The sequence below is a fragment of the Coregonus lavaretus genome (assembly GCF_964263955.1).
Source record: "Coregonus lavaretus genome assembly, chromosome: 4".
NCBI classification, from domain to species: domain Eukaryota; kingdom Metazoa; phylum Chordata; class Actinopteri; order Salmoniformes; family Salmonidae; genus Coregonus; species Coregonus lavaretus.
This window is the reverse complement of record NC_139991.1, coordinates 33,972,873-33,998,532: the sequence shown is the minus strand read 5'-3', so window position 1 is coordinate 33,998,532 and position 25,660 is coordinate 33,972,873. Positions and strand designations below refer to the sequence as shown.

At 42.4% G+C, this 25,660-nt stretch overlaps 1 protein-coding gene across 1 annotated transcript in view; it reads right to left on the bottom strand.

Annotated features, from left to right (window-relative positions):
• LOC311127735 (potassium/sodium hyperpolarization-activated cyclic nucleotide-gated channel 1-like) overlaps positions 1–25,660 on the bottom strand; it is a gene marked incomplete at both ends in the record, with an annotated part of 218,702 nt that overhangs the window by 174,857 nt on the left and 18,185 nt on the right. Inside the window, one exon of the mRNA XM_084159603.1 lies at positions 9,732–10,155. Within this exon, the coding sequence (XP_084015729.1) occupies positions 9,732–10,155 (424 nt within the window). The remainder of the gene's footprint in view (positions 1–9,731; positions 10,156–25,660) is intronic.

The following is a 25,660-nucleotide window of genomic DNA, read 5'->3' as shown; positions in this document are numbered from 1 at the left end:
GCTCCACAAGCCCAACCTGATCCCCTGTAGTGGGGCTATGACCGGTCAGAGACAGTCCTGGTAGCTGGTGGTTCTCCCTGTGCTCCACTGATATAGTTAGACAGCAGATTTGGCCCCTCTGTGCTATAGGGATTCTCTGGAGCTACAGTCAGTAACGCAGACTCTGCATGGCTTGGCTGCAGTCTGCAGAATACATGGCTTCGTCACCACACTGCTTTTGCATAGCAATCTGAGGGAGTGCAACACTCCATTCTATTATCCCAATTATATTATCTCAAGTGTACATTAATCTCAAATGTACATTGTTATCCATGTAAACTAAAGTAGTTAGAGATTAGCAGTTATGAGCCTTTAAGTGATATAACAGCCTACCAATAATGGTCTAGCAACACGAGAGAGAGAAAAAGAACACACTGGAAAAGCTCTATTTTAGTAACAAAGCTATAACACAAATAATAGACATCTAGAAATATTTTGAGGCTGTGCTGGCTACCAAGCAAACCGGGAACATTCCCAGGACATTAGCTAACATTCCCATTAATTTCTAGTTACGACGATAACATCCCAAAAACATACAAATAGTGTTAGGATGATAACATCACATAAACATTCAAATAATGTTCAAATAATGTTTTTCAGAAGAACATGTTAAATGACAGGCAACATTTTTGTTGAGCAAACTTTTTTTTACAGTGTATCCTTGGAATGTTCTACTAACATTCACTAAAATGTTGTGCATCTGTAACAACCACCACAGAATATTCCCTTAAGGTTCTCATTAGGTTTCCAGGTAACGTAATAACAACATTTGTTCTTGGAACGTTCTTGCAATATCCGGCAAATGTTTATTACAAACATTGTATAATCATTAGCACAAGTGGACAGTTTATTATTAGAACTTTTGGGGCAACCGAATGAATGTCCTGGTAATGTTCACAGAACCAATATTGGTTTGCTATCTACACATAACTTTTGTAAGGAATCAGTGGCCATTCAGCTCAGTCTTCAGAGACTGTTCTGGATAATGATGAGAATAATATTGGCTGGCCGGGCTCTGCCTTGTGTTTCTCTCAGCCCCTGATGAGATAAAGAGCTGTATCTGGCCCTGGGTCTGCAGAGGTAGGGAAAGGATTCATGTAAGAGCTGTCACCGTCTCCATCTCTGACAGCAGAGGGAGGGAGGGGGCTGATGGAAGAGCTGCCACTGTGTCTCTGACCGCAGAGGAAGGGAGGGGACTGATGGAAGAGATGCCACTGTCTCCGTCTCTGACAGTGGAGGGAGGGGACTGAAGGAAGGGCTGTCACTGTCTCTGACTTAAGAGGGAGGAAGGGGACTGATGGAAGAGCTGCCACTGTCTCGGTCTGTGACAGCATAGGGAGGGAGGGGACTGATGGAAGAGCCAGGCTGAAGGAATGTCAGGAATGCTGGAGACAGCAGCTCCAGACTGCAGTAGGCCCTGGCTGCAGTGGGACCCGGCTGCAGCCGCAGCAGATCTCCCTTATCCAACAGAAAGGGCTAATTTAATGATAGACTGCAGTGTTAGGGACATTATGACAGCAGAGGACTGTGTTTGTCCTTCCCTTGTTGTGATAATGTGCTGTAGTACTGCTAACGCGCTGCAACAGTTTGGTGTGTGACTAACTGAGTGCCCATTGCCTTTCCCTCTCACTGACTAGCTGCATATAGGGTTGGATACTGTGTGTCACTTTCTTTCACTCACGGTTTATTAATCTATTTATTTCGTTTGGTTACACCAAAATAACTATGTATTCCATACAGTGCGAAACAAAGCTGTGTGAGCAGAGAAGTAACAACTTGAGAGAGAGAGAGAGAGAGAGAGAGAGAGAGACTCAGAACTGAGGAGAAACTGCCGTAAGCAGTATCCATCCTGTATCTATTGTGACAGATCATACAGATTTCTTGTCACTGCAGTTTTGTTTTATATTTGTATTATCAACCATCTGTGTAAAACCATGGAATATATGATTTCCTGTCTCTAACTTCCTCTACCATGACACGTTGTTCCTATCCCAGGAACAACACAGCTGTGCAAACTGGATGTGTGTGGACTACATGTGTATTGGCTCCATGAAAATATTTAGTATGCCCAAAAGCATGCAGCCAGCGATGGGAAAGATCTTTTCAAATCGGCCTATGCCAGAGATGAACTATCCAGAGGTTAGACCTTGGCAACGGCACAGGTGCTACAGTTTGTGCCTGCAAGTCTACAGTAGCTGGTCTGCTTTATTGAGCTTGCCTGGCTTAATGGACCAATAGAATAGTCCTGCAAATGTAAATCCCACCCATCTGGCACTCCAGGCAGACTAAAGCAAACACTCAAAGGTCTGGCTCAGAGAGAGGGGCACTGTAAGACTTTTCTGTAATCTCAACAGTAAAACACTGTAGAATTGGTGGTCAGAGAACGTCTCTGGAGCCGCTGAGCTAGAGGAGTGTGTATTAATCCTGCTGTAGGACTCATTGCGGCCAGCATTAGCAGGTCAAACGAAGGACTAAATTGAACGAGTCACTCAGAAAAACAAATCATGACTCTCGAGTCAGTAAAAAGAGTCGTTCAAAAATAGCAGTGCATTCTGCCAAGAGTCGTTCACAATCTAGTCTGGCCACAACTATACCTCGTTTCAAATGTATCAAGAAATAATTGAATTTGTATGCCTAGCAATCAACAAATGTACATTGCTTAAAGCACACATTTACAAGTCTCAGTCACAAAAAACAGCTCCAATAAGCCCCCTATGGTTAACGAAATGTGAACAAGAGGCTTGTTGAAAAATGACTTTTTCGAGTTTTCAGTTCATCGTTTGCCGGTAGGGGGTCCTGCGTGCTCTAAGGAAGCCAGCTGTTCTCAATCCCTTCATTGCCCCATTCTTCCAAGAGCTCACTGAGTTTGAATTAAGACCTCTAGTGTGGTAAGCACACAAACAAAAACGCACACACAAGACACCATCTTGATATGTCCCTTGTAACCTGGATTATTCCGGAGCCGCATGAGGAAAACCTGATGCTGCGCTGACTTCACTCTCCTGGATGCTCTCCTGCCCAAACTGTGCTGTTCTGTGTTTCACTGCCTCTCAACCCCATTACCCCGAATAGAGTTGGCCCAATTTTAACTCCCTCTCTCTCTCTTTGTGTCTTTCTGCCCCACACCCCACACACACAGGCACACAATGTAGTTTTTAAATTAGTGTTGTAATGATGCTCTTATTTGGTTACATACCATTTGTGTTAACTGTTGTTACTTCAATTGTCAATTCTGTTGTTACCAACTTTTATTTATTTTTATTTTATGTACAAAAGTATTGTTTTTATTACATTTAGATTTCAGGGAGAATTTCATCTTAATACTATAATTTTGCATTACAGCAGAGATGCTGTAATATACACTACATGACTAAAAGTATGTGGACACCTGCTTGTCGAACATCTCATTCCAAAATCATGGGCATTAATATCGAGTTGGTCCACCCTTTGCTGCTGTAACAGGCTCTACTCTTTTGGGAAGGCTTTCCACTAGATGTTGGAACATTGCTGTGAGGACTTGCTTCCATTCAGCCACAAGAGCATTAGTGAGGTCGGACACTGATGTTGGGCGATTAGGCCTGGCTTGCAGTCGGCATTTCAATTAATCCCAAAGGTGTTCGATGGGGTTGAGGTCAGGGCTCTGTGCAGGCCAGTCAAGTTCTTCCACATCGATCTCGACAAACCATTTCTGTATGGACCTCGCTTTGTGCACGGGGGCATTATCATGTTGAAACAGGAAAGGGCCTTCCCCAAACTGTTGCCACAAAGTTGGAAGCACAAAATTGTTTAGAATGTCATCGTATGCTGTAGCATTAAGATTTCCCTTCACTGGAACTAAGGGGTCTAGCCCAAACCAAGAAAAACAGCACTGTGCATTCGGGCAGGTAGCGTTCTCCTGGCATCCGCCAAACCCAGATGATGAAGCGTGTTTCATCACTCCAGAGAACATGTTTCTACTGCTCCAGAGTCCAATGGTGGTGAGCTTTACACCACTCCAGCCGACGCTTGGCATTGCGCATGGTAATCTTAGGCTTGTGTGGCTGCACTGCCATGGAAACCCATTACATGAAGCTCCCGACGAACAGTTATTGTGCTGACGTTGCTTCCAGAAGCAGTTTGGAACTCGGTAGTGAGTGTTGCAACCGAGGACAGACTATTTTTACGCGCTATGCGGTCACGTTTTGTGAGCTTGTGTGGCCTACCACTTTGCGGCTGAGCCGTTGTTGCTCCTAGACGTTTCCACTTCACAATAAAAGCACTTAGAGTTGACCGGGGCAGCTCTAGCAGGGCAGAAAACTGACTTGTTGGGAAGGTGGCATCCTATGACGGTGCCATGTTGAAAGTCACTGACCTCTTCAGTACGGGCCATTCTACTGCCAATGTTTGTATATGGAGATTGCAAGGCTGTGTCATGACTTGCCCTCATGGGTTGAGGATCAAACATGCCGGCCAGGCAAAGGTTTGAACACCCCCTTTCCTGGGGGCCAGTTTTATGACCGGTCGATTATACCGTGCAGACTTTCTATTCCTTGCCATGAAGTATTGGGAGAAAGGACCCCTTTGTTAACAAAGGAAGTCTTCCTGCCAAGACTCCAACATCCAAAAGTGGATAATGAAGCAATAGTCCTACTTAAAAGAGTGTGGGAAATGGTTGGTGGGGGCTTAAAGTATAATCATGTCAAATTCGTTACTATGTTGTGATGTCATTAAAGACGGTGGAACAACATAACTGTATCTCTGGGGGGGGGGTAAACTTCCCAGTTATGAGGTTTGCATCTAATTGTTGTATAAAATGAATGATTAAGTATAATAATACTTTTGTGAAGATAACAATGTGATTTTAGCATTCCAGATGATGATTGTTTTCCATATTGATTTGTTCTCAGTCAGTGGCCATTCCCAGATGAGTACAAACATGATGGAACGCCCCTTTTACCCCGAGTGCATAAAAAGCCTTGTGACGAAATTCACCTCAGACCAGCAGACGTGAAGCGTGAGCTAAACGTTGCAAACGGTTGAATTTCTACCAGACCAGGAAGCCCACGGCTTGAAATGGTTGACACTCTACAAGACCAGCAGACGTGAAGTGTGAGCTAAATGTTACAAAATGGTTTAAAACTACAACTCCATTACCAAAGGAAGACCAAGCATACTACGGTATAAGCCGGATGATGCAAATGGTTGAATTTCTACAAGACCAAGAAGCGTGAAGCTACACCTTACAAAATGGTTAGACAAGAAAGACCAGAACATGTGAGTCCACACATTTGAAATGGAGAAACTCTGAAACTCTCAACCTCTACACAAGGTGAAGAAGAAGACAATGCACTAGACCTTATCATTTCAGTCTGCAGCTGGCATGTATAGTCGTCTAGAGAACTTTCACTAAAGACACGAGAGAGGACAATCCCTCTCAGACAACCTCTGGTACATCTGACGTATCCATTCTAACCACCAATACGACCAGAAACTCTACCAAGTACATTGGGATCTCTGGTGAGCAAACCAGAGTTCTACATCATCAACTCAACTATCGAGGACAGCTACACGTAAATACATGTTGCATTTCTAATCCGAATTAGCGTTTAGTGGGGTTTTAAGCATTTGTATGTCCGTGTAGCGTAGTTTCCAAAGTAACCACGATAGTTTGAACCTCTGTCTCTCCCTTCCACTCTGACCCTCATTCTACCCAAGCATTCATGCTATTGTTAGTCCAGTCCACTAGGGACCTGTTTTCATTGTATTACGTTGTGTTTGTATTGTGTTATTATTTAGTTAGTAAATAAATAAGTAAGCCAATTTGTGTATTGCTGATTCATCAATAAGGTTAGGATTCTTGCAGGTTCAAGGATTTTGCGACGTTCAGAATGAGACTGATAAGAGGTAATTAATTAATAAGTTACTGTTATCGATATACAGTGGGGAGAACAAGTATTTGATACACTGCCGATTTTGCAGGTTGTCCTACTTACAAAGCATGTAGAGGTCTGTAATTTTTATCATAGGTACACTTCAACTGTGAGAGACGGAATCTAAAACAAAAATCCAGAAAATCACATTGTATGATTTTTAAGTAATTAATTTGCATTTTATTGCATGACATAAGTATTTGATCACGTACCAACCAGTAAGAATTCCGGCTCTCACAGACCTGTTAGTTTTTCTTTAAGAATCCCTCCTGTTCTCCACTCATTACCTGTATTAACTGCACATGTTTAAACTCGTTACCTGTATAAAAGACACCTGTCCACACACTCAATCAAACAGACTCCAACCTTTTGCAGGAAAACCTGCAAAATCGGCAGTGTATCAAATACTTGTTCTCCCCACTGTATATAACATACAGTGATGTGAAAAAGTGTTTGCCTCCTTCCTGATTTCTTATTTGTTTGCATGTTTGTCATACTTAAATGTGTCAGATCATCAAACAAATTTTAATATTAGTCAAAGATAACACACGTAAACACAAAATGCAGTTTTGAAATGAAGGTTGTTATTATTAAGGGAAAACAAAATCCAAGCCCACATGGCCCTGTGTGAAAAAGTGATTGCCCCCTACAACCTAATAACTGGTTGGGCCACCCTTAGCAGCAACAACTGCAATCAAGCGTTTGCAATAACTTGCAATGAGTCTTTCACAGCGGTGTGGAGGAATTTTGGCCCCCTCATCTTTGCAGAATTGTTGTAATTCAGCCACATTGGAGGGTTTTCGAGCATGAACTGCCTTTTTAAGGTCATGCCACAGCATCTCAATAGGATTCAGGTCAGGACTTTGACTAGGCCACTCCAAAGTCTTCATTTTGTTTTTCTTCAGCCATTCAGAAGTGGACTTGCTGGTGTGTTTTGGATCATTGTCCTGCTGCAGAACCCAAGTTCGCTTCAGCTTGAGGTCACAAACATATGGCCGGACATTCTCCTTCGGGATTTTTTGGTAGACAGCAGAATTCATGGTTCCATTTATCACACAAAGTCTTCCAGGTCCTGAAGCAGCAAAACAGGCCCAGACCATCACACTACCACCACCATATTTTACTGTTGGTATGATGTTCTTTTTCTGAAATGTGGTGTTACTTTTACGCCAGATGTAATGGGACACACACCTTCCAAAAAGTTCAACTTTTGTCTCGTCAGTCCACAGAGTATTTTCCCAAAGGTCTTGGGGATCATCAAGATGTTTTCTGGCAAAAATGAGACGAGCCTTAATGTTATTTTTGCTCAGCAGTGGTTTTCGTCTTGGAACTCTGCCATGCAGGCCATTTTTGCACAGTCTCTTTCTTATGGTGGAGTCATGAACACTGACCTTAACTGAGGCAAGGGAGGCCTGCAGCTCTTTGGATGTTGTTGTGGGGTCTTTTGTGACCTCTTGGATGAGTCGTCGCTGCGCTCTTGGGGTAATTTTAGTCGGCCGGCCACTCCTAGGAAGGTTCACCACTGTTCCATGTTTTCGCCATTTGTGGATAATGGCTCTCACTGTGGTTCGCTGGAGTCCCAAAGCTTTAGAAATGGCTTTATAACCTTTTCCAGACTGATCTGGATCTCAATTACTTTCTTTCTAATTTGTTCCTAAATTTCTTTGGATCTCGGCATGATGTCTAGCTTTTGAGGATCTTTTGGTCTACTTCACTTTGTCAGGCAGGTCCTATTTAAGTGATTCCTTGATTGAGAACAGGTGTGGCAGTAATCAGGTCTGGGTGTGGCTAGAGGAATTGAACTCAGGTAAGATAAACCACAGTTGAGTTGTGATATAACAGGGGGGGCAAACACTTTTTCACACAGGGCCATGTAGGTTTGGATTTTGTTTTCCCTTAATAATAACAACCTTCATTTCAAAACTGCATTTTATGTTTCCTTGTGTTATCTTTGACTAATATTTAAATTTGTTTGATGATCTGAAACATTTAAGTGTGACAAACATGCAAACAAATAACAAATCAGGAAGGGGGCAAACACTTTTTCACACCACTATATATAAGAGTTTAATACGGGAGATGGTAACTTGTTAAACAACTTCTCCATGGTGCCCCAAATTCCTAATGAGTTAATTGTTACATGATTAATTTAATCGAGTGACAATTAAACATAGTTAGTTAATTCGATAAATAACAGTCATACATTAAAGTAAGTCACGTCACGACAGCTGTGTGCTCGATTTTATACACCTGTCAGCAACTGTTGAAATAGTCGAATCCACTCATTTGAAGGGGTGTCCACACGCTTTTGCATATATAGTGTATTTCACAGTACTATTTTCCTTACTGTAAAACATTACATCATCCCTGTAAATGTACAGCAGAGATGCTGTAATATGTTTTACAGTAAGGAAAATAGTACTGTAAAATATTTTACAGCAACTCTGCTAACAGCAATATGACAGTATTAAGCTGGGAACTCTGGTTACAGGGGAAAGTTGTACAGTGGGGGCATGAGAGCAGCTGTACCTTATTGGAACAAAATTATCGTGTTATGATAATTCAACTCTTCATTGTTAAGGGAAGGAAAATAGTTCTGTCATTGCTGAGTAAACAGCTGCGAGGAGAACAGGAAGAGGGGCCCCGTGTGGCTCAGTTGGTAGAGCATGGTGCTTGCAATGCCAGGGTTGTGGGATAGATTCCCACGGGGGACCAGTATGAAAAAGTATGAAAATGTATGCCCTCAATTCTGTAAGTGGCTCTGGATAAGAGCATCTGCTAAATTACTAAAATGTAAATGTAGACTGCAGAGGAAGTGGAGCGGTAGACACATACGGAGAGCAGTAGGAGCTACAGGACCATTATATTCTTTAAATGCAATCATCAATGCAGCATCATAAGTAATATTAGGTTGTTATGTCAAGCTCAGCCTTTATCTTGACAGACAAAATATTCAATCAAGTAGTCTGATTAAATCTTATCTCCATCTAATACAACATTAAATCTAGGATCCAATGCAACGGCAAATGTAATTGAATGCAACATTAGGCTACATTTGTAATCCAATGTAATGACAATAGTTGGGATATTTCTGTAGTAATAAGCACAGGAGTCATTGATACTTGCCCATGGTGCAAGAGAGGTTTGAAATGCAATAATGTATGTACACAAAGCCTATTGGCACAGCATTTCCGGCTTTTCCAAACCTCACTATGGGAGCATCAAATCAGATCAGATTTCTGGCAAGTTAACATATTTTGCACAGTTTGCACATTCATGTTGATCTATCGATTAATCAGCGAAATAAAGGTATGAAAGGGAGAGCAATGCCAGCTAGGTAAATGGAGTGAATGACTCACAGAGGAGTGAAATGACTCAATAGGAGGGCAATCTCTCTTTCTCTCCTCTCTCTCGCTCTTTCTCTCTTTACCTCCCTCTGTTTAAACTTCATTACCCCATATCTAAACTCTGATGTCCAAGAATGACTTGCATTAATCCTCACATTAACCTAAATGTCAGAAGTCAGAGCTGTGGCATTCTGTCTCTTTCACACACACACACACTCACACACTCTCTCTCTCTCTCTCTCTCTCTCTCTCTCTCTCTCTCTCTCTCTCTCTCTCTCTCTCTCTCTCTCTCTCTCTCTCTCTCTCTCTCTCTCTCTCTCTCTCTCTCTCTCTCTCTCTCTCTCTCTCTCTCTCTCTCTCTCTCTCTCTCTCTCTCTCTCTCTCTCTCTCTCTCTCTCTCTCTCTCCCTGTCCCTCTCTCACCACATATCTCTTACCTCTTCCCACTGGTGTATGTATCTGATGAGTCGGGAAAGTCTCAGCAGCCTCAGAAGAGACAGAATCTTAGTAAACCTCACGATCCTCAGCGCCCTCGCCGTCTTGTACACCTCTGAGTCAAAACCCTTTTCCACTATTAGAAATATATAATCCACTGGTATGGACGAGAGGAAGTCGACCACAAACCAGCTCTTCAGGTAGTTCATCTTGATGACCTTGGGGTCCAGGATGATCTCGGAGCTCTCCTCGTTGACGATTCCAGTGCGAAAGTTCATGACCAGATCCACGAGGAAGATGGTGTCTGATGCTACGTTGAATATTAGCCAGGTGGTGGTGGTCTGCTCCGAGAAGAAGGTTATTCCTACAGGAATGATGATCAGGTTCCCCATCATCATGACCAGCATTACCAAGTCCCAGTAGAACCTAGAACAGACAGAAACTGGTCATCAAATAATATGGCTTTATGTAAAGTACAGTACACATCGAGAGGATTGTACCAATAGAACCTACAACAAACAGAGAATGTGTAAAAAAAACCTGATGGTTTCAGAATCTAGAATAGACACATAACATCTCATAATATGGCTTTACATATGAACAGTACACATACAGAGAATCAAACCTAGAACAATGCTCCATGCTCTTATCAACTGAGCCACAGGGACACAAAAAATCCCTGGATAATATGGCTGTATTGTTTACACAAAGAGGATTGCATCAACTTGCACCAAAGGATCCAGGCGTGGATGTGTGAATACAAAAAGCCTGTATGCCTAAACCCACACATCATTCAGAGACAGAGCCTTTATGTCATGAGTTAAAATGTAATCGTATGGATATGGAAGCCAATACTCAGCAAAAACCTTACCATTATTCTGTCAGGCACAGTTAAGAAAAATGAATGCATACGTGTCAAGGAACATGTGAAGGGAGATTATGAAGTATCAGTATCAATTTGGAGCTTAAACGAGTGCTTCTATCAAACAAATCTGTTTTTATTTTATTAATTTATCTTCCTTCCCCCTTTTATCTTGAATAATACTGTTTCAGAGGGGATTCAATAGGAAACTCGACTATATATTCCCCTGGATGCAATTTAAAGTGACGGGGGAGACTAGATTCTAGTAGTACCACTGGGAGACCTGTACCCTAAGGCTGGGAGGCTTGGTTAAGGACAATCTGACTCTACTAATATTACAGGCTGTCTCTGTGAGGTCTCTGAGAGATCTATGAGACATTTCTCCATGTACTGACACTTCAAATCGGTTACTCACATTGATGTGTGATGGCAGACAAACCAGACCTTGAAAAAAAGCTTGAAAAGCCCACATATTAAGTCACCTACATAGTTTTTTCTCTGTGTGGGGCTGGGTATGTCCTGAGAGGCAGAAACTCTTCCCTGGGTTGTGTCCAGGGAGAACTGTTTTGAAACAGAGGGATGCATGGAAGGTACTATTTTAACTTTGACCAATAAGAAATGCTAAATTTTCGTTTTCAAAACGTTTTGGCTTCTACTGAACACAAACCTGGTCCTGGTTGTGTCTGTGTAAATGTGACTCTCTCCTGTCTTATCAGAGAAGCCAAAAGTGGTCCATGAGCGCCCAGGCGGCCGTGCTGGGGGAGTCTGATCTTCAGACCGTCACAAAATGTTCTGCTGGCCTAGACCTACTGATAATGCCATTACATCCCATCCATGGCACTAAAATAGATGCTTTCAAGAATCCTATCTCATGCTAAAATCTGTCTGGTGACGCCCGTCAATGTCGATGCTAGGCTAGTCTGGGGTTGCGTCCCAAATGGCACCCTATGGGCCCTGGTCAAAAGGCGATATGGAAAAAATCCATATCACAATCAAATAAAATTAAAATTACGATAATGATAAATCTGCGATAAATTACACTAAATTATTTTTGGGAGATGCTAGAGCTGGGCGATATGGACAAAAAGTAATATCTCGATAAATGTAACTATTTTGTTCGATAACAACAAATACAGCGAAAAGGTGCAATATGCAGAAATCACTCCACCATTTCCTGGTTGCAAAAATTCTAATAGTTTGCCTAATTTCAGTTTATGTGATAAAACAAGCAATGCATGGTGTAGAGAATCATTGTACCATCTGTGAAATGTGAAATGTGAAACCGCTGTGAAATATATTTTCAATAACCAAAAATGTTGTATTTTCAGCTGTTTGAAGCTGGTTTACAAAACCGAAAGTAAAAGATGCAAAAACTACACTTAAGAACGGGAAGCATAGGAATAGCCCATATAAAACAGATCTACCGCTTCTTAGACTTGCTTTCAATGAGAATGACAGATCTATAACTCATATTTCTATGTGAATTTGGTTGGGTTGCCCAAAAGTTACATATTGCAGCTTTAATGGACAGTTACTTTACATTAGTGGCAGGGGACTTGAAGTAAGACAACTGAGATGGTAGCCTATGATTACAAAGTAAGCTATTTCATCTAACTAACATATTCAGGAAATGCATGATTGATATTTTGATGTGCAACCTGTCAAAATAGGATTCAGAATTCAAAGATGTATTTTAGGCTCTTCAGAGAATTTGCTGACATATTTGTGCATATTGGCCTATAGGCTATATTATTCACTACCTGAGGATGTAGGAACTCAAAACACTTAGCTAGATCGCTAACTCTAAATGTTATGGTAACTCTGGGTCTTCCTTTCCTGTGGCGGTCCTCATGAGAGCCAGTTTCATCATAGTGCTTGATGGTTTTTGTGACTGCACTTTAAGAAACTTTCAAAGTTTTTGAAATGTTCTGGATTTACTGACTTTCATGTCTTCAAGTAATGATGGACTGTCATTTCTCTTTGCTTATTTGAGCTGTTCTTGCCATAATATGGACTTGGTCTTTTTCCAAATAGGGCTATCTTCTGTATACCACCCCTACCTTGTCACAACACAACTGATTGGCTCAAATGCATTAAAAAGGAAAGTTAACTTTTAAGAAGGCACACCTGTTAATTGAAATGCATTCCAAGTGACTACCTCATGAAACTGGTTGAGAGAATGCCAAGAGTGTGCAAAGCTGTGCTCAAGGCAAGGGTGGCTACTTTGAAGAATCTGAAATATAAAATATATGTTGATTTGTTTAACACTTTTTTGGTTACTACATGATTCCATATTTGTTATTTCATAGTTTTGATGTCTTCACTATTGTTCTACAATGTAGAAAATATTAAAAATAAAGAAAAACCCTGGAATGAGTAGGTGTATCCAAACTTTTGACTGGTACCTTATATAGGTAATAGGGGGCCATTTTGGACACACTCTTGGTTGGAGATGCACTCTGCAGGCTGTAATGGATCTGTTTGATCAATGAAGCAGCAGCCAGTGGTCAGGTCCTTCCTTTATAAATATCTGAATATCATGTGTCTGCACTTCAGCTAAACGGTCATCTCGCTGGGTTAATAATAGACATATATTTATAACACCAGGCGAGGCATCGCTGATCTCATTCCACAGTCAGGGTGGAATGTTCTCACATTGAGCTTGTTTGAAGCACCAAATCACTAACGTACAGTAGGAACCTGTCTGGGGGATTTCAAAACGTAAATTAGGCCAAATCACTTGGCAAATATGACTGGAAAGGACCCTTGTGAGTATCAAGCCCAATATACTACATTTATGGGCATTTCTGTGCTAGAAAACTGGTGGCTATATATTTTATCTCTGCAGACATATCATCTAAGCAAATTATGATTTTATTCCTAGCTATCTACATTGTCACAGGTGGAACCAACCTGCACCACATGGCCTGTTAGCTGATCTACAAACTCGAGAGAAAACAGGCATCCTGCCCTCCACAGATAGGCTTCATGCTGTATATCATGGCAGGATCATGTCATGTCTATGTACTTAACTCAGTCATATAAACAAACAAACAAATGGGGGCCATTTTGCATACGACAACTCGTTTCTCCCATTAGCCAGTCTTCCTATTAAGGCCGGTGCTGCTGCTGCTATACCAACAGGATATACTGTAGGTATAATATAATAGGTGTTGTTATTCGAGAAGTGTGTTGTAGAGGTCTTCATGGGTCCAAAAAGTTGGACCCGGACCTGAACGGACCCGAGGACAATCAGACCCGAACCGAAAAGACCCAATATATCTAATTTATTTATGGGGACACGGACCCGAACGGACCCTAGAGAAAAAAATTAATCTGCTAAGTTGCTCTTCTGCTTAACAAATAGGTATTTATATGTTGGCTAGGCCTTCTATAAGTCAATAAATTCACCTTATTAGCGTAAAATAAATATAATGTAGGCTATGCAGAGCCGTGTTCGGGTCCATTCGTGTCCACTCAGCTGTAGTTGAAAATCAAACAGGACCGGACCCGGACCCGAGGGACAAGTTAGAATTTCAGACCCGAACCCAATTGGGCCTGGGTAGGATCTCGGGTATATCGGGTCCAACTAGACCCGTGAAGACATCTAGTGTTTTGTTCTACATTGAATCCAATGACTGTGCAGCGACTGTGGAATTGAGGTCATTGCTCTGTATTGTACTGTAGCAACTGTAGGTATAAAAAACAGAGCAGAGAGCAGCACTGCTAATTAGGGAGCACCAGAGGGCATGGATTTGGTAAAAAGTGAGATACTGGTTGCGTCTGCAATGGCACCCTATTTACTATACAGTGCACTACTTTTGAAGAGGGCCCATAAGGGCTATGCTCAAGAGTAGTGCACTATACTGTATATTGAATGGAAAAAGTAAGACACTTTTTTCTTCACAATGTCCTTTGTTAGACTAAGTTAGAACACCTCTTTGATCTGAAGAGGAAAAAAGAGAAGCTAGTCCCAACCACTTCAATAATAAATAATGCACAACATAGTCGCACGTCTCTAAAAATAGGTTTGTTTTGGTGTTGTTGTTGGAATCTGAAGATATTTGTGTTTGATGACATTCTGCTGTTCTCATCATATTGGAATTTCACATTTTATTTTGATCAAATATTGTGATTAAGACCTATTTCAAGTGTCTTCAACAAAGGTACTGCAGTGCTGTTACAAAAGCACTAAACTAGTATGTTTAATGCTGTTATTGAGACTTACTGTATGTAGTTAATGATGATTTAACTTATTACAAAGTAATAATGTCCTTCATTCAATGTCCCTCATATTTTGGTCAATATCAACTGATACTACAAGAAGGCCATGCAGCAATGCTATCTGAACATGGTCATGCTAAAAGAGTCCCAAGAAAGAAAGAGTTTCACGGAAGACAGAAGCTTCTCCAAACGGCCTATGCTACACCAGGCCAAGCATGAACCTTTTCTGAAATCTATAAATAATGAATATTACTAACCAGCCATTAAACTTTAAGCAGCCTCTGTACTAAGAATATGTTAGAAGATTGAGTTTCAGAAGCTTTTTGAAACCATACAAAGCACCCATGAATGGTGTTTTCTGTCATTCATGGATGGACTGTTGTTATATAGTCACATAGTTGCTCCTTGGTTTTTCAATACCAGAAAGGTAATAGCATCAGCAAAATATGACTGCAACAACAATGTTTTTAGCACATGGTGCTCATTTTATTATTTTATATTTGGCAAAGCTTTAAAAATGACCTAAATACAACAGTCAAATAGTTGTTTCGATCATAAAAACCTTTGGAAACCCATTTACAGTGGTATCAGAGTCCAGACGATGAAATTTCAAAATTATGTAACAGCCACAGGGTACACTCTTTGAAAAAACGGTGCTAGAACCTAAAAGGTTCCCCATAGGAGAACCCTTTGAAGAACCATTAGAACCCTTTCAGTTCCAGGTAGAACCCTTTTGGGTTCTATGTAAACCCCTTTCCACAGAGGGTTCTACATGGAACCCAAAAGACAAAAGAGTCCCTAGAACCAAAAAGGGTTCTCCTATGGGGACAGCCAAAGAACCCCTTTGGAACCCTTTTTTCTAAGAGTGTACAGTAATTCTGGGAACACAGCAGAGAAGTTGAATAACAACAAAGACAAAGTCCCTGAAACTCTGAAGCAGCTACAGAAAGGAAGATTTGAGCCAAAGAACAAGAGCACCTTCCATGTCCAAACCAGCAGCACTCACTGCAGCATGAAGCAAAGCCAGGTATACAATAGCCTTATAGTTATGTACTGAGGCCAGAATACAGCAAAGGTGAAGAATAGCCATACAGAACAAGTCTGTGCTGTGGACATTTTTTTATGGCCCTAGATGTAACATAAACAAAATAAACAGTTCTTAGAATGTGGCCAAAGAACCAAAATATTATGTAGGCTATAGAACCACAAACCTCCCTTATTTTAAACAGTGTAGCCAGGTATAGAATAGCCATACGGAAGAATTCTGCACTGGAGCCAGCAATACAGAGTAGACCTACAGCATTGGTGTTGAGTAGCCATACAATTCTATGGGACCAAGAAGGAAGAGCCAGCCAGCCCATGCAGCTCTGCTCTAGCATGGTAATTGTCTTCTCTCTTTACATTGGCCTGGACAAGATAACACATCACTCTCTGCGATGTAGAGCCCAGTGGAAGGAATCATGAACGAGGCCAAAAAGTGAACTGCTGAACCCCTTTCATGTGACGAGGCAGGTGACCCTTTGTGGACATTGAAACAGGGATTCAAGGTGTCCATTCAATCATCTTGGTGGAAAAAAATATTGATATAAAACTAGATGGTCATTTTCCATGAAGAAAAATTGTTTGACTTGCTTCAGCTCTTTAAAAGTATTTTTGTGGCAGTGGATAGGATAGCCTGAACATCTGAAAGTTGGTTAAGTGTCTCTAGCTTGAACGGTTCAAGAATGACTGTTGGTGGGTTATTTTATGCTATTTTATGCACATTTATTTTTGTCTAAAGTGCTGCAAAATTTGTCCGATTTTCAGTTGTTTGGAAAAGGTTGGGAAAAAATGTGTTGATGCGGTTAGTAAAAGACCTGCATCATTTGATCAGTATAAGATATTTTGGTTCAGATTGTTTAATTGCAGAGAAGTAGAGGAAGATTTAATACACTAACTGTTTGTCTAAGTTGTTGGGGAAATGGTCAAAGTAGCTGATTTGTGTCAAAGTTACATTGTTTACAGTGAATAGAATAGAATGTTGGGAGTGATGATGTCACAATGGGACCTTTAGAATGCTGAGGCAATCCCATGAAAGTGGATGGAGGACAAAAAGAAGGACAAAAAGCTTAATAGTTTAAAAAGTATAAAAGATATCAAAAAGTTGTATGTAAGCAACTTAATCCAGACCAAAACGGTGTAAGAGGAGTAGCATGCTAAAGAATAATAATAATAATACGAAGAAGTATGTCAAAGATTTAAAGTGGAACTGACAACATTTTAGCAACATGAAATCTTATTATAATCTGTTCATATACACCCCCAGGAAGCGAGCACTTAGATATTGTCATTTTCACATTTGTATAAATGCTTACGTGTAATAAAAACCTTACCTAATAAAAACATCTGACCTTGTACCTAGCTGTTGGGGATTCCGGTGGAGTACCCCCACCCAGGTAGTGGCAGTGCTGGCAACACTGGTTGCAGTAACCCATGGGGAGGGGGTCACACTCGGACAATCAGAGAGGGGGCCGTCCTACAATCGAAACTAGATGCCCTCAATCTCACACAAATTATCAAGGAACCTACCAGGTAAAACCCTAAATCCATTAACATGGGCACCCTCATAGATATCATCCTGACTAATTTACCGTCTAAATACACCTCCGCTGTCTTCAACCAGGATCTCAGCGATCACTGCCTCATTGCCTGCGTCCGTAATGGGTCCGCGGTCAAACGACCACCCCTCATCACTGTCAAACGCTCCCTAAAACACTTCAGCGAGCAGGTCTTTCTAATTGACCTGGCCCGGGCATCCTGGATGGATATTCACCTCATTCCGTCAGTAGAGGATGCCTGGTTGTTCTATAAAAGTGCTTTCATCTCCATCTTAAATAAGCATGCCCCATTCAAAAAATTCAGAACTAAGAACAGATATAGCCCCTGGTTCACCCCAGACTTGACTGACCTTGACCAGCACAAAAAACTCCTGTGGCGTACTGCATTAGCATCGAACAGCCCCTGCGATATGCAACTTTTCAGGGAAGTCAGGAACCCAATATACACAATCAGTTAGGAAAGCAAAGGCTAGCTTTTTCAAACAGAAATTTGCATCCTGTAGCACTAACTCCAAAAAGTTTTGGGACACTGTAAAGTCCATGGAGAATAAAAGCACCTCCTCCCACCTGCCCACTGCACTGAGGCTAGGAAACACTGTCACTACCGACAAAATCTACGATAATCGAATATTTCAACAAGCATTTTGGTATGGCTGGCCATGCTTTCCACCTGGCTACCCCTACCCCGGCCACCAGCTCTGCACCCTCTGCTGCAACTTGCCCATGCCCCCCCCCCCCCCACACTTCTCCTTCACCCAAATTAAGATAGCTGATGTTCTGAAAAAGCTGCAAAATCTGGACCCCTACAAATCAGCTGGGCTAGACAATCTGGACACTTTCTTTCTAAAATTACCAGCCGAAATTGTAGCAACCCCTATTACCAGCCTGTTCAAACTCTATTTCGTATCGTCTGAGATCCCCAGAGATTGGAACGCTGCCGCGGTCATCCCCCTCTTCAAAGGGGATGACACTCTAGATCCAAACTGATCCAAACTGTTAAAGACCTATATCCATCCTGCCCTGCCTTTCGAAAGTATTTGAAAGCCAAGTTAACAAACAGATCACCGACCATTTCGAATCCCACCGTACCTTCTCCGCTATGCAATCTGGTTTCCGAGCTGGTCATGGGTGCACCTCAGCTACGCTCAAGGTCATAAACGATATTATAACCGCGATCGATAAAAGACAGTACTGTGCAGCCGTCTTCATCGACCTGGCCAAGGCTTTCGACTCCGTCAATCACTGCATTCTTATTGGCTAAATAACCTTGGTTTCTCAAATGACTGCCTCGCCTGGTTCACCAACTACTTCTCAGATAGAGTTCAATGTGTCAAATCGGAGGGCCTGTTGTCTGGACCTCTGGCAGTCTCTATGGGGGTGCCACAGGGTTCAATTCTCGGGCCGACTCTATTCTCTGTGTATATCAATGATGTCGCTCTTGCTGCTGGTGACTCTCAGATCCACGACACCATTTTGTATACATCTGGCCCTTCATTGGACACTGTGTTAACAAACCTCCAAACGAGCTTAAATGCCATACAGCACTCCTTCCGTAGCCTCCAACTGCTCTTAAACGCTAGTAAAACTAAATGCATGCTCTTCAATTGAACGCTGCTTGCACCCACCTACCCGACTAGAATCACTACTCTCGGCGGGTCTGACTTAGAATATGTGGACAACTACAAATACCTAGGTGTCTGGTTAGACCGTAAACTCTCCTTCCAGACTCACATTAAGCATCTCCAATCCAAAGTTAAATCTAGAATCGGCTTCCTATTTCGCAACAAAGCTTCCTTCACTCATGCTGCCAAACATGCCCTCTTAAAACTGACTATCCTACCGATCCTTGACTTTGGCGATGTCATTTAGAAAATAGCCTCCAACACTCTACTCAGCAAATTGGATGTAGTCTATAACAGTGCCATCTGTTTTGTCACCAAAGCCCCATATACTACCCACCATTGTGACCTGTACGCTCTCGTTGGCTGGCCCTCACTACATATTCGTCGTCAAACCCACTGGCTCCAGGTCATCTATAAATCACTGCTAGGCAAATCCCCGCCTTATCTTAGCTCATTGGTCACCATAGCAACACCCACCCGTAGTATGCGCTCCAGCAGGTATATCTCACTGGTCATCCCCAAAGCCAACTCCTCCTTTGGCCGCCATTCCTTCCAGTTGTCTGCTGCCAATGACTGGAACGAACTGCAAAAGTAAGCTGGAGACTCTTATCTCCCTCACTAACTTTAAGCATCAGTTGTCAGAGCAGCTTACCGATCACTGCACCTGTACACAGCCCATCTGTAATTAGCCCACCCAACTACCTCATCCCCATATTGTTATTTATTTTGCTCATTTGCACCCCATTATCTATATTTGCACATCATCTTCTGCAAATCTATCATTCCAGTGTTAATACTAAATTGTAATTATTTTGCACTATGGCCTATTTATTGCCTTACAACCATAACTTACTACATTTGCACACTGTATATAGATTTTCTATTGTGTTATTGCCTGTACGTTTTGTTTATCCCATGATGGTGCCGGAGAACATGGCTGCCGTTTTACAGCCCTCTAACCAATTGTACTATTATGTGTGTTTTATCGCGTTATTTGTCATTTATTCTGTACATAATGTTTCTGCCATCGTCTCTTATAACCAAAAAGAGCTTCTAGATATCAGGACAGCGATTACTCACCTCGTATTGGACGAAGATTTTTTCTTCAACGAGTCGGACATGAAGGATATCCTAAAGACACCCGACAAGGCCCAAATCCCCGTCATTTGCAGGAGAAAGAGACGGAGATATCGTGGACGTAGGTCGGGGTGCCTTGTAAGGATCCGACGGCGAGCAAATAAACTGCCTCTTCCATCAATCCTATTAGCCAATGTTCAATCATTTGAAAATAAATTAGATGACCTAACATTACAGTTATCCTACCAACGGGACATTAAAAACTGTAATATCTTATGTTTCACCGAGTCGTGGCTGAACGACGACATGGACAACATACAGCTGACGGGATATACGCTACATCGGCAGGATAGAACGGTTGACTCCGGTAAGACAAGGTTTTTGACAAAATCAAATACTAAGGAAGTCTCAAGGTTTTGCTCGCCTGAGGTAGAGTATCTTATGATAAGCTGTAGACCACACTATTTACCAAGATAGATTTCATCTACAGTGAGGGAAAAAAGTATTTGATCCCCTGCTGATTTTGTATGTTTGCCCACTGACAAAGACATGATCAGTCTATAATTTTAATGGTAGGTTTATTTGAACAGTGAGAGACAAAATAACAACAAAAAAATCCAGAAAAACGCATGTCAAAAATGTTATAAATTGATTTGCATTTTAATGAGGGAAATAAGTATTTGACCCCTCTACAAAACATGACTTAGTACTTGGTGGCAAAACCCTTGTTGGCAATCACAGAGGTCAGACGTTTCTTGTAGTTGGCCACCAGGTTTGCACACATCTCAGGAGGGATTTTGTCCCAATCCTCTTTGCAGATCTTCTCCAAGTCATTAAGGTTTCGAGGCTGACGTTTGGCAACTCGAACCTTCAGCTCCCTCCACAGATTTTATATGGGATTAAGGTCTGGAGACTAGCTAGGCCACTCCAGGACCTTAATGTGCTTCTTCTTGAGCCACTCCTTTGTTGCCTTGGCCGTGTGTTTTGGGTCATTGTCATGCTGGAATACCCATTCACAACCCATTTTCAATGCCCTGGCTGAGGGAAGGAGGTTCTCACCCAAGATTTGACGGTACATGGCCCCGTCCATCGTCCCTTTGATGTGGTGAAGTTGTCCTGTCCCCTTAGCAGAAAAACACCCCCAAAACATAATGTTTCCACCTCCATGTTTGACGGTGGGGATGGTGTTCTTGGGGTCATAGGCAGCATTCCTCCTCTTCCAAACACGGTGAGTTGAATTGATGCCAAAGAGCTCAATTTTGGTCTCATCTGACCACAACACTTTCACCCAGTTCTCCTCTGAATCATTCAGATGTTCATTGGCAAACTTCAGACAGCCCTGTATATGTGCTTTCTTGAGCAGGGGGACCTTGCGGGCGCTGCAGGATTTCAGTCCTTCACGGCGTAGTGTGTTACCAATTGTTTTCTTGGTGACTATGGTCCCAGCTGCCTTGAGATCATTGACAAGATCCTCCCGTGTAGTTCTGGGCTGATTCCTCACCGTTCTCATGATCATTGCAACGCCACGAGGTGAGCTCTTGCATGGAGCCCCAGGCCGAGGGAGATTGACAGTTATTTTGTGTTTCTTCCATTTGCGAATAATCGCACCAACTGTTGTCACCTTCTCACCAAGCTGCTTGGCGATGGTCTTGTAGCCCATTCCAGCCTTGTTTAGGTCTACAATCTTGTCCCTAACATCCTTGGAGAGCTCTTTGGTCTTTGCCATGGTGGAGAGTTTGGAATCTGATTGATTGATTGCTTCTGTGGACAGGTGTCTTTTATACAGTTAACCAACTGCGATTAGGAGCACTCCCTTTAAGAGTGTGCTCCTATTCTCAGCTCGTTACCTGTATAAAAGACACCTGGGAGCCAGAAATCTTTCTGATTGAGAGGGGGTCAAATACTTATTTCCCTCATTAAAATGCAAATCAATTTATAACATCTTTGACATGCGTTTTTCTGGATTTTTTTGTAGTTATTCTGTCTCTCACTGTTCAAATAAACCTACCATTAAAATTATAGACTAATCATTTCTTTGTCAGTGGGCAAACGTACAAAATCAGCAGGGGATCAAATACTTTTTTCCCTCACTGTATATGTTTCATAGCTGTCTATTTACCACCACAAACCAATGCTGGCATTAAGATTGCACTCAATAGGCTGTATAAGGCCATAACTAAACAGGAAAATGCTCATCCAGAGGCAGCACTCCTAGTGGCCGGGGACTTTAATGCAGGGAAACTTAAATCCGTTCTACCTCATTTCTACCAGCATGTTAAATGTGCAACCAGAGGAAAAAAAACCTCTAGACCACCTTTACTCCACACACAGAGACGCATACAAAGCTCTCCCTCGCCCTCCATTTGGCAAATCTGACCATAACTCTATCCTCCTGATTCCTGCTTCTAAACAAAAACTAAAGCAGGAAGCACCAGTGACTCAGTTAATAAAAAGGTGGTCAGATGACGCAAATGCTAAGCTACAGGACTGTTTTGCTAGCACAGACTGTAATATGTTCCGGGATTCTTCAGATAGCATTGTGGAGTACACCACAGTCAATGGCTTCATCAATAAGTGCTTCGATGACGTCGTCCCCTCAGTGACCGTACGTACCCCAACCAGAAGCCATGGATTACAGGCAACATCCGCACTGAGCTAAAGGGTAGAGCTGCTGCTTTCAAGGAGCGGGACTCTAACCCGGACGCTTATAAGAAATCCCGCTATGCCCTCCGACGAACCATCAAACAGGCAAAGAGTCAATACAGGACTAAGATTGATTGTACTACACCGGCTATGACGTTCGTCGGATGTGGCAGGGCTTGAAAACTATTACAGACTACAAAGGGAAGCACAGCCGCGAGCTGCCCAGTGACACAAGCCTACCAGACGAGCTAAACCACTTATATGCTCACTTCGAAGCAAGCAACACTGAAGCATGCATGAGAGCACCAGCTGTTCCGGATGACTATGTGATCACGCTCTCCGTAGCCGATGTGAGTAAGACTTTTAAGCAGGTCAACATTCACAAGGCCGAAGGGCCAGACAGATTACCAGGACGTGTACTCTGAGCATGTGTTGACCAACTGGCAAGTGTCTTCATTGACATTTTCAACATGTCCCTGACTGAGTCTGTAATACCAACATGTTTCAAGCAGACCACCATAGTCCCTGTGCCCAAGGACACTAAGATAACCTGCCTAAATGACTACTGACCTTTAGCACTGATGTCTGTAGCCATGAAGTGCTTTGAAAGGCTGGTCATGGCTCACATCAACACCATTATCCCAGAAACCCTAGACCCACTCTATTTTGTATACCGCCCCAACAGATCCACAGATGATGCAATCTCTATTGCACTCCACACTGCCCTTTCCCACCTGGACAAGAGGAACACCTACGTGAGAATGCTATTAATTGACTACAGCTCAGCGTTCAACACCATAGTGCCCTCAAAGCTCATCACTAAGCTAAGGATCCTGGGACTAAACACCTCCCTCTGCAACTGGATCCTGGACTTCCTGACGGGCCGCCCCCAGGTGGTAATGGTAGGTAACAACACATCTGCCACGCTGATCCTCAACACAGGGGCCCCTCAGGGGTGCGTGCTTAGTCCCCTCCTGTACTCCCTGTTCACCCATGACTGCATGGCCAGGCACGACTCCAACACCATCATTAAGTTTGCAGACGACACAACAGTGGTAGGCCTGATCATCGACAACGATGAGACAGCCTATAGGTAGGAGGTCAGAGACCTGGCCGTGTGGTGCCAGGATAACAACCTCTCCCTCAACGTGACCAAGACAAATGAGATGATTGTGGACTACAGGAAAGAGGACTGTGCATGCCCCCATTCTCATCGACGGGGCTGTAGTGGAACAGGTTAAGAGCTTCAAGTTTCTTGGTGTCCACATCACCAACGATCTATCATGGTCCAAACACACCAAGACAGTCATGAAGAGGGAACGACAAAGCGTATTCCCCTTCAGGAGACTGAAAAGATTTGGCATGGGTCCTCAGATCCTCAAAAAGTTCTACAGCTGCACCATCGAGAGCATCCTGACTGGTTGCATCACCGCCTGGTATGGCAACTGCTCGGCCTCCGACCGCAAGACACTACAGAGGGTAGTGCATACGGCCCAGTACATCATTGGGGCCAAGTTTCCTGCCATCCAGGACCTCTATACCAGGCGGTGTCAGAGGAAGGCCCTCAAAATTGTCGAAGACTCCAGCCACACTAGTCATAGACTGTTCTCTCTGCTACCGCACGGCAAGCGGTATCGGAGCGCCAAGTCTAGGTCCAAAAGGCTTCTCAATAGCTTCTACCCCCAAGCCATAAGACTCCTGAACAGCTAATCATGGCTACCCGGACTACTTGCACTGCCCCCCCACCCCCACCCCATCTTTTTACGCTGCTGCTACTCTATTAATTATTTATGCATAGTCACTTTAACTCTACCCACATGTACATATTACCTCAATTACCTCAACTAGCCGGTGCCCCCGCACATTGACTCTGCACCGGTACCCCCCTGTATATAGCCTCCCTACTGTTATTTTATTTTACTTCTGCTCTTTTCTTCTCAACACTTTTTTGTTGTTGTTTTATTTTACTTTTTTATTTTAAAAAATGCATTGTTGGTTAAGGGCTGTAAGTAAGCATTTCACGGTAATGTTTACACCTGTTGTATTCGGTGCATGGTGCAAATAAAAATTGATTTGATTTGATGTAACTCTTTGTTGTTGTTGTTTTTATCGCACTGCTTTGCTTTATCTTGGCCAGGTCGCAGTTGTAAATTAAAACTTGTTCTCAACTGGCTTACCTGGTTAAATAAAGGTTAAATAAAATAAATAAAAATAAAAAACTATTCTTGTGGCCCTGGTAGCACAAAATAATCAAAGGTCTGACTGCTCGGAAATGCTTGGGGAAAAATGGTTACAACGGGGGACCAGAGTGTTTGTGTCTTAGGGGATGAGGGTGGATCTGATCTCCATCACCTAGGACTTGACATAGGTTAATCAAATCTCACATTTTTGTCAGTTTTTGCTCAATCTTGCATGCTTTCTCAAACAGCTGTAACTGTATATGCATTCGTAAATCAGGTCATTTCTTGAGTTGGGCTCTGGGATGTAACAACCGTTGAGCATCTGAGCTTATGGTTGATTGTGGAGGAAAGGGGTTGAGTGTGTTAGAGTATGTGTGTGTGTACCCCACATCTGTTGCAAGGGGGTAAGGATGTTAGGGATAATATAGGATGAACCACAATAATTGTTTGCTAAAATAAGAATTGCTTGACATGAATGTAATGTAATACAATGGCAATCCGGGTTATAGGTAACAATCCTTCGCATGAACTGCCAACATTGTTACGCATGTTAATTGATAATGATGGAAATTAAGATATGCAAGATATTTGAATAGATATGTATTTTTAATAGCTATATATACTGTATATATTGAGGTGAGAGTATTGGAAATGCTTTTGGCGGTTGACCTGCTTCAGTTTTGTGGGTGGCACTGTGTGCTGTTTTCGAAGGATGGGTCCTGGCCT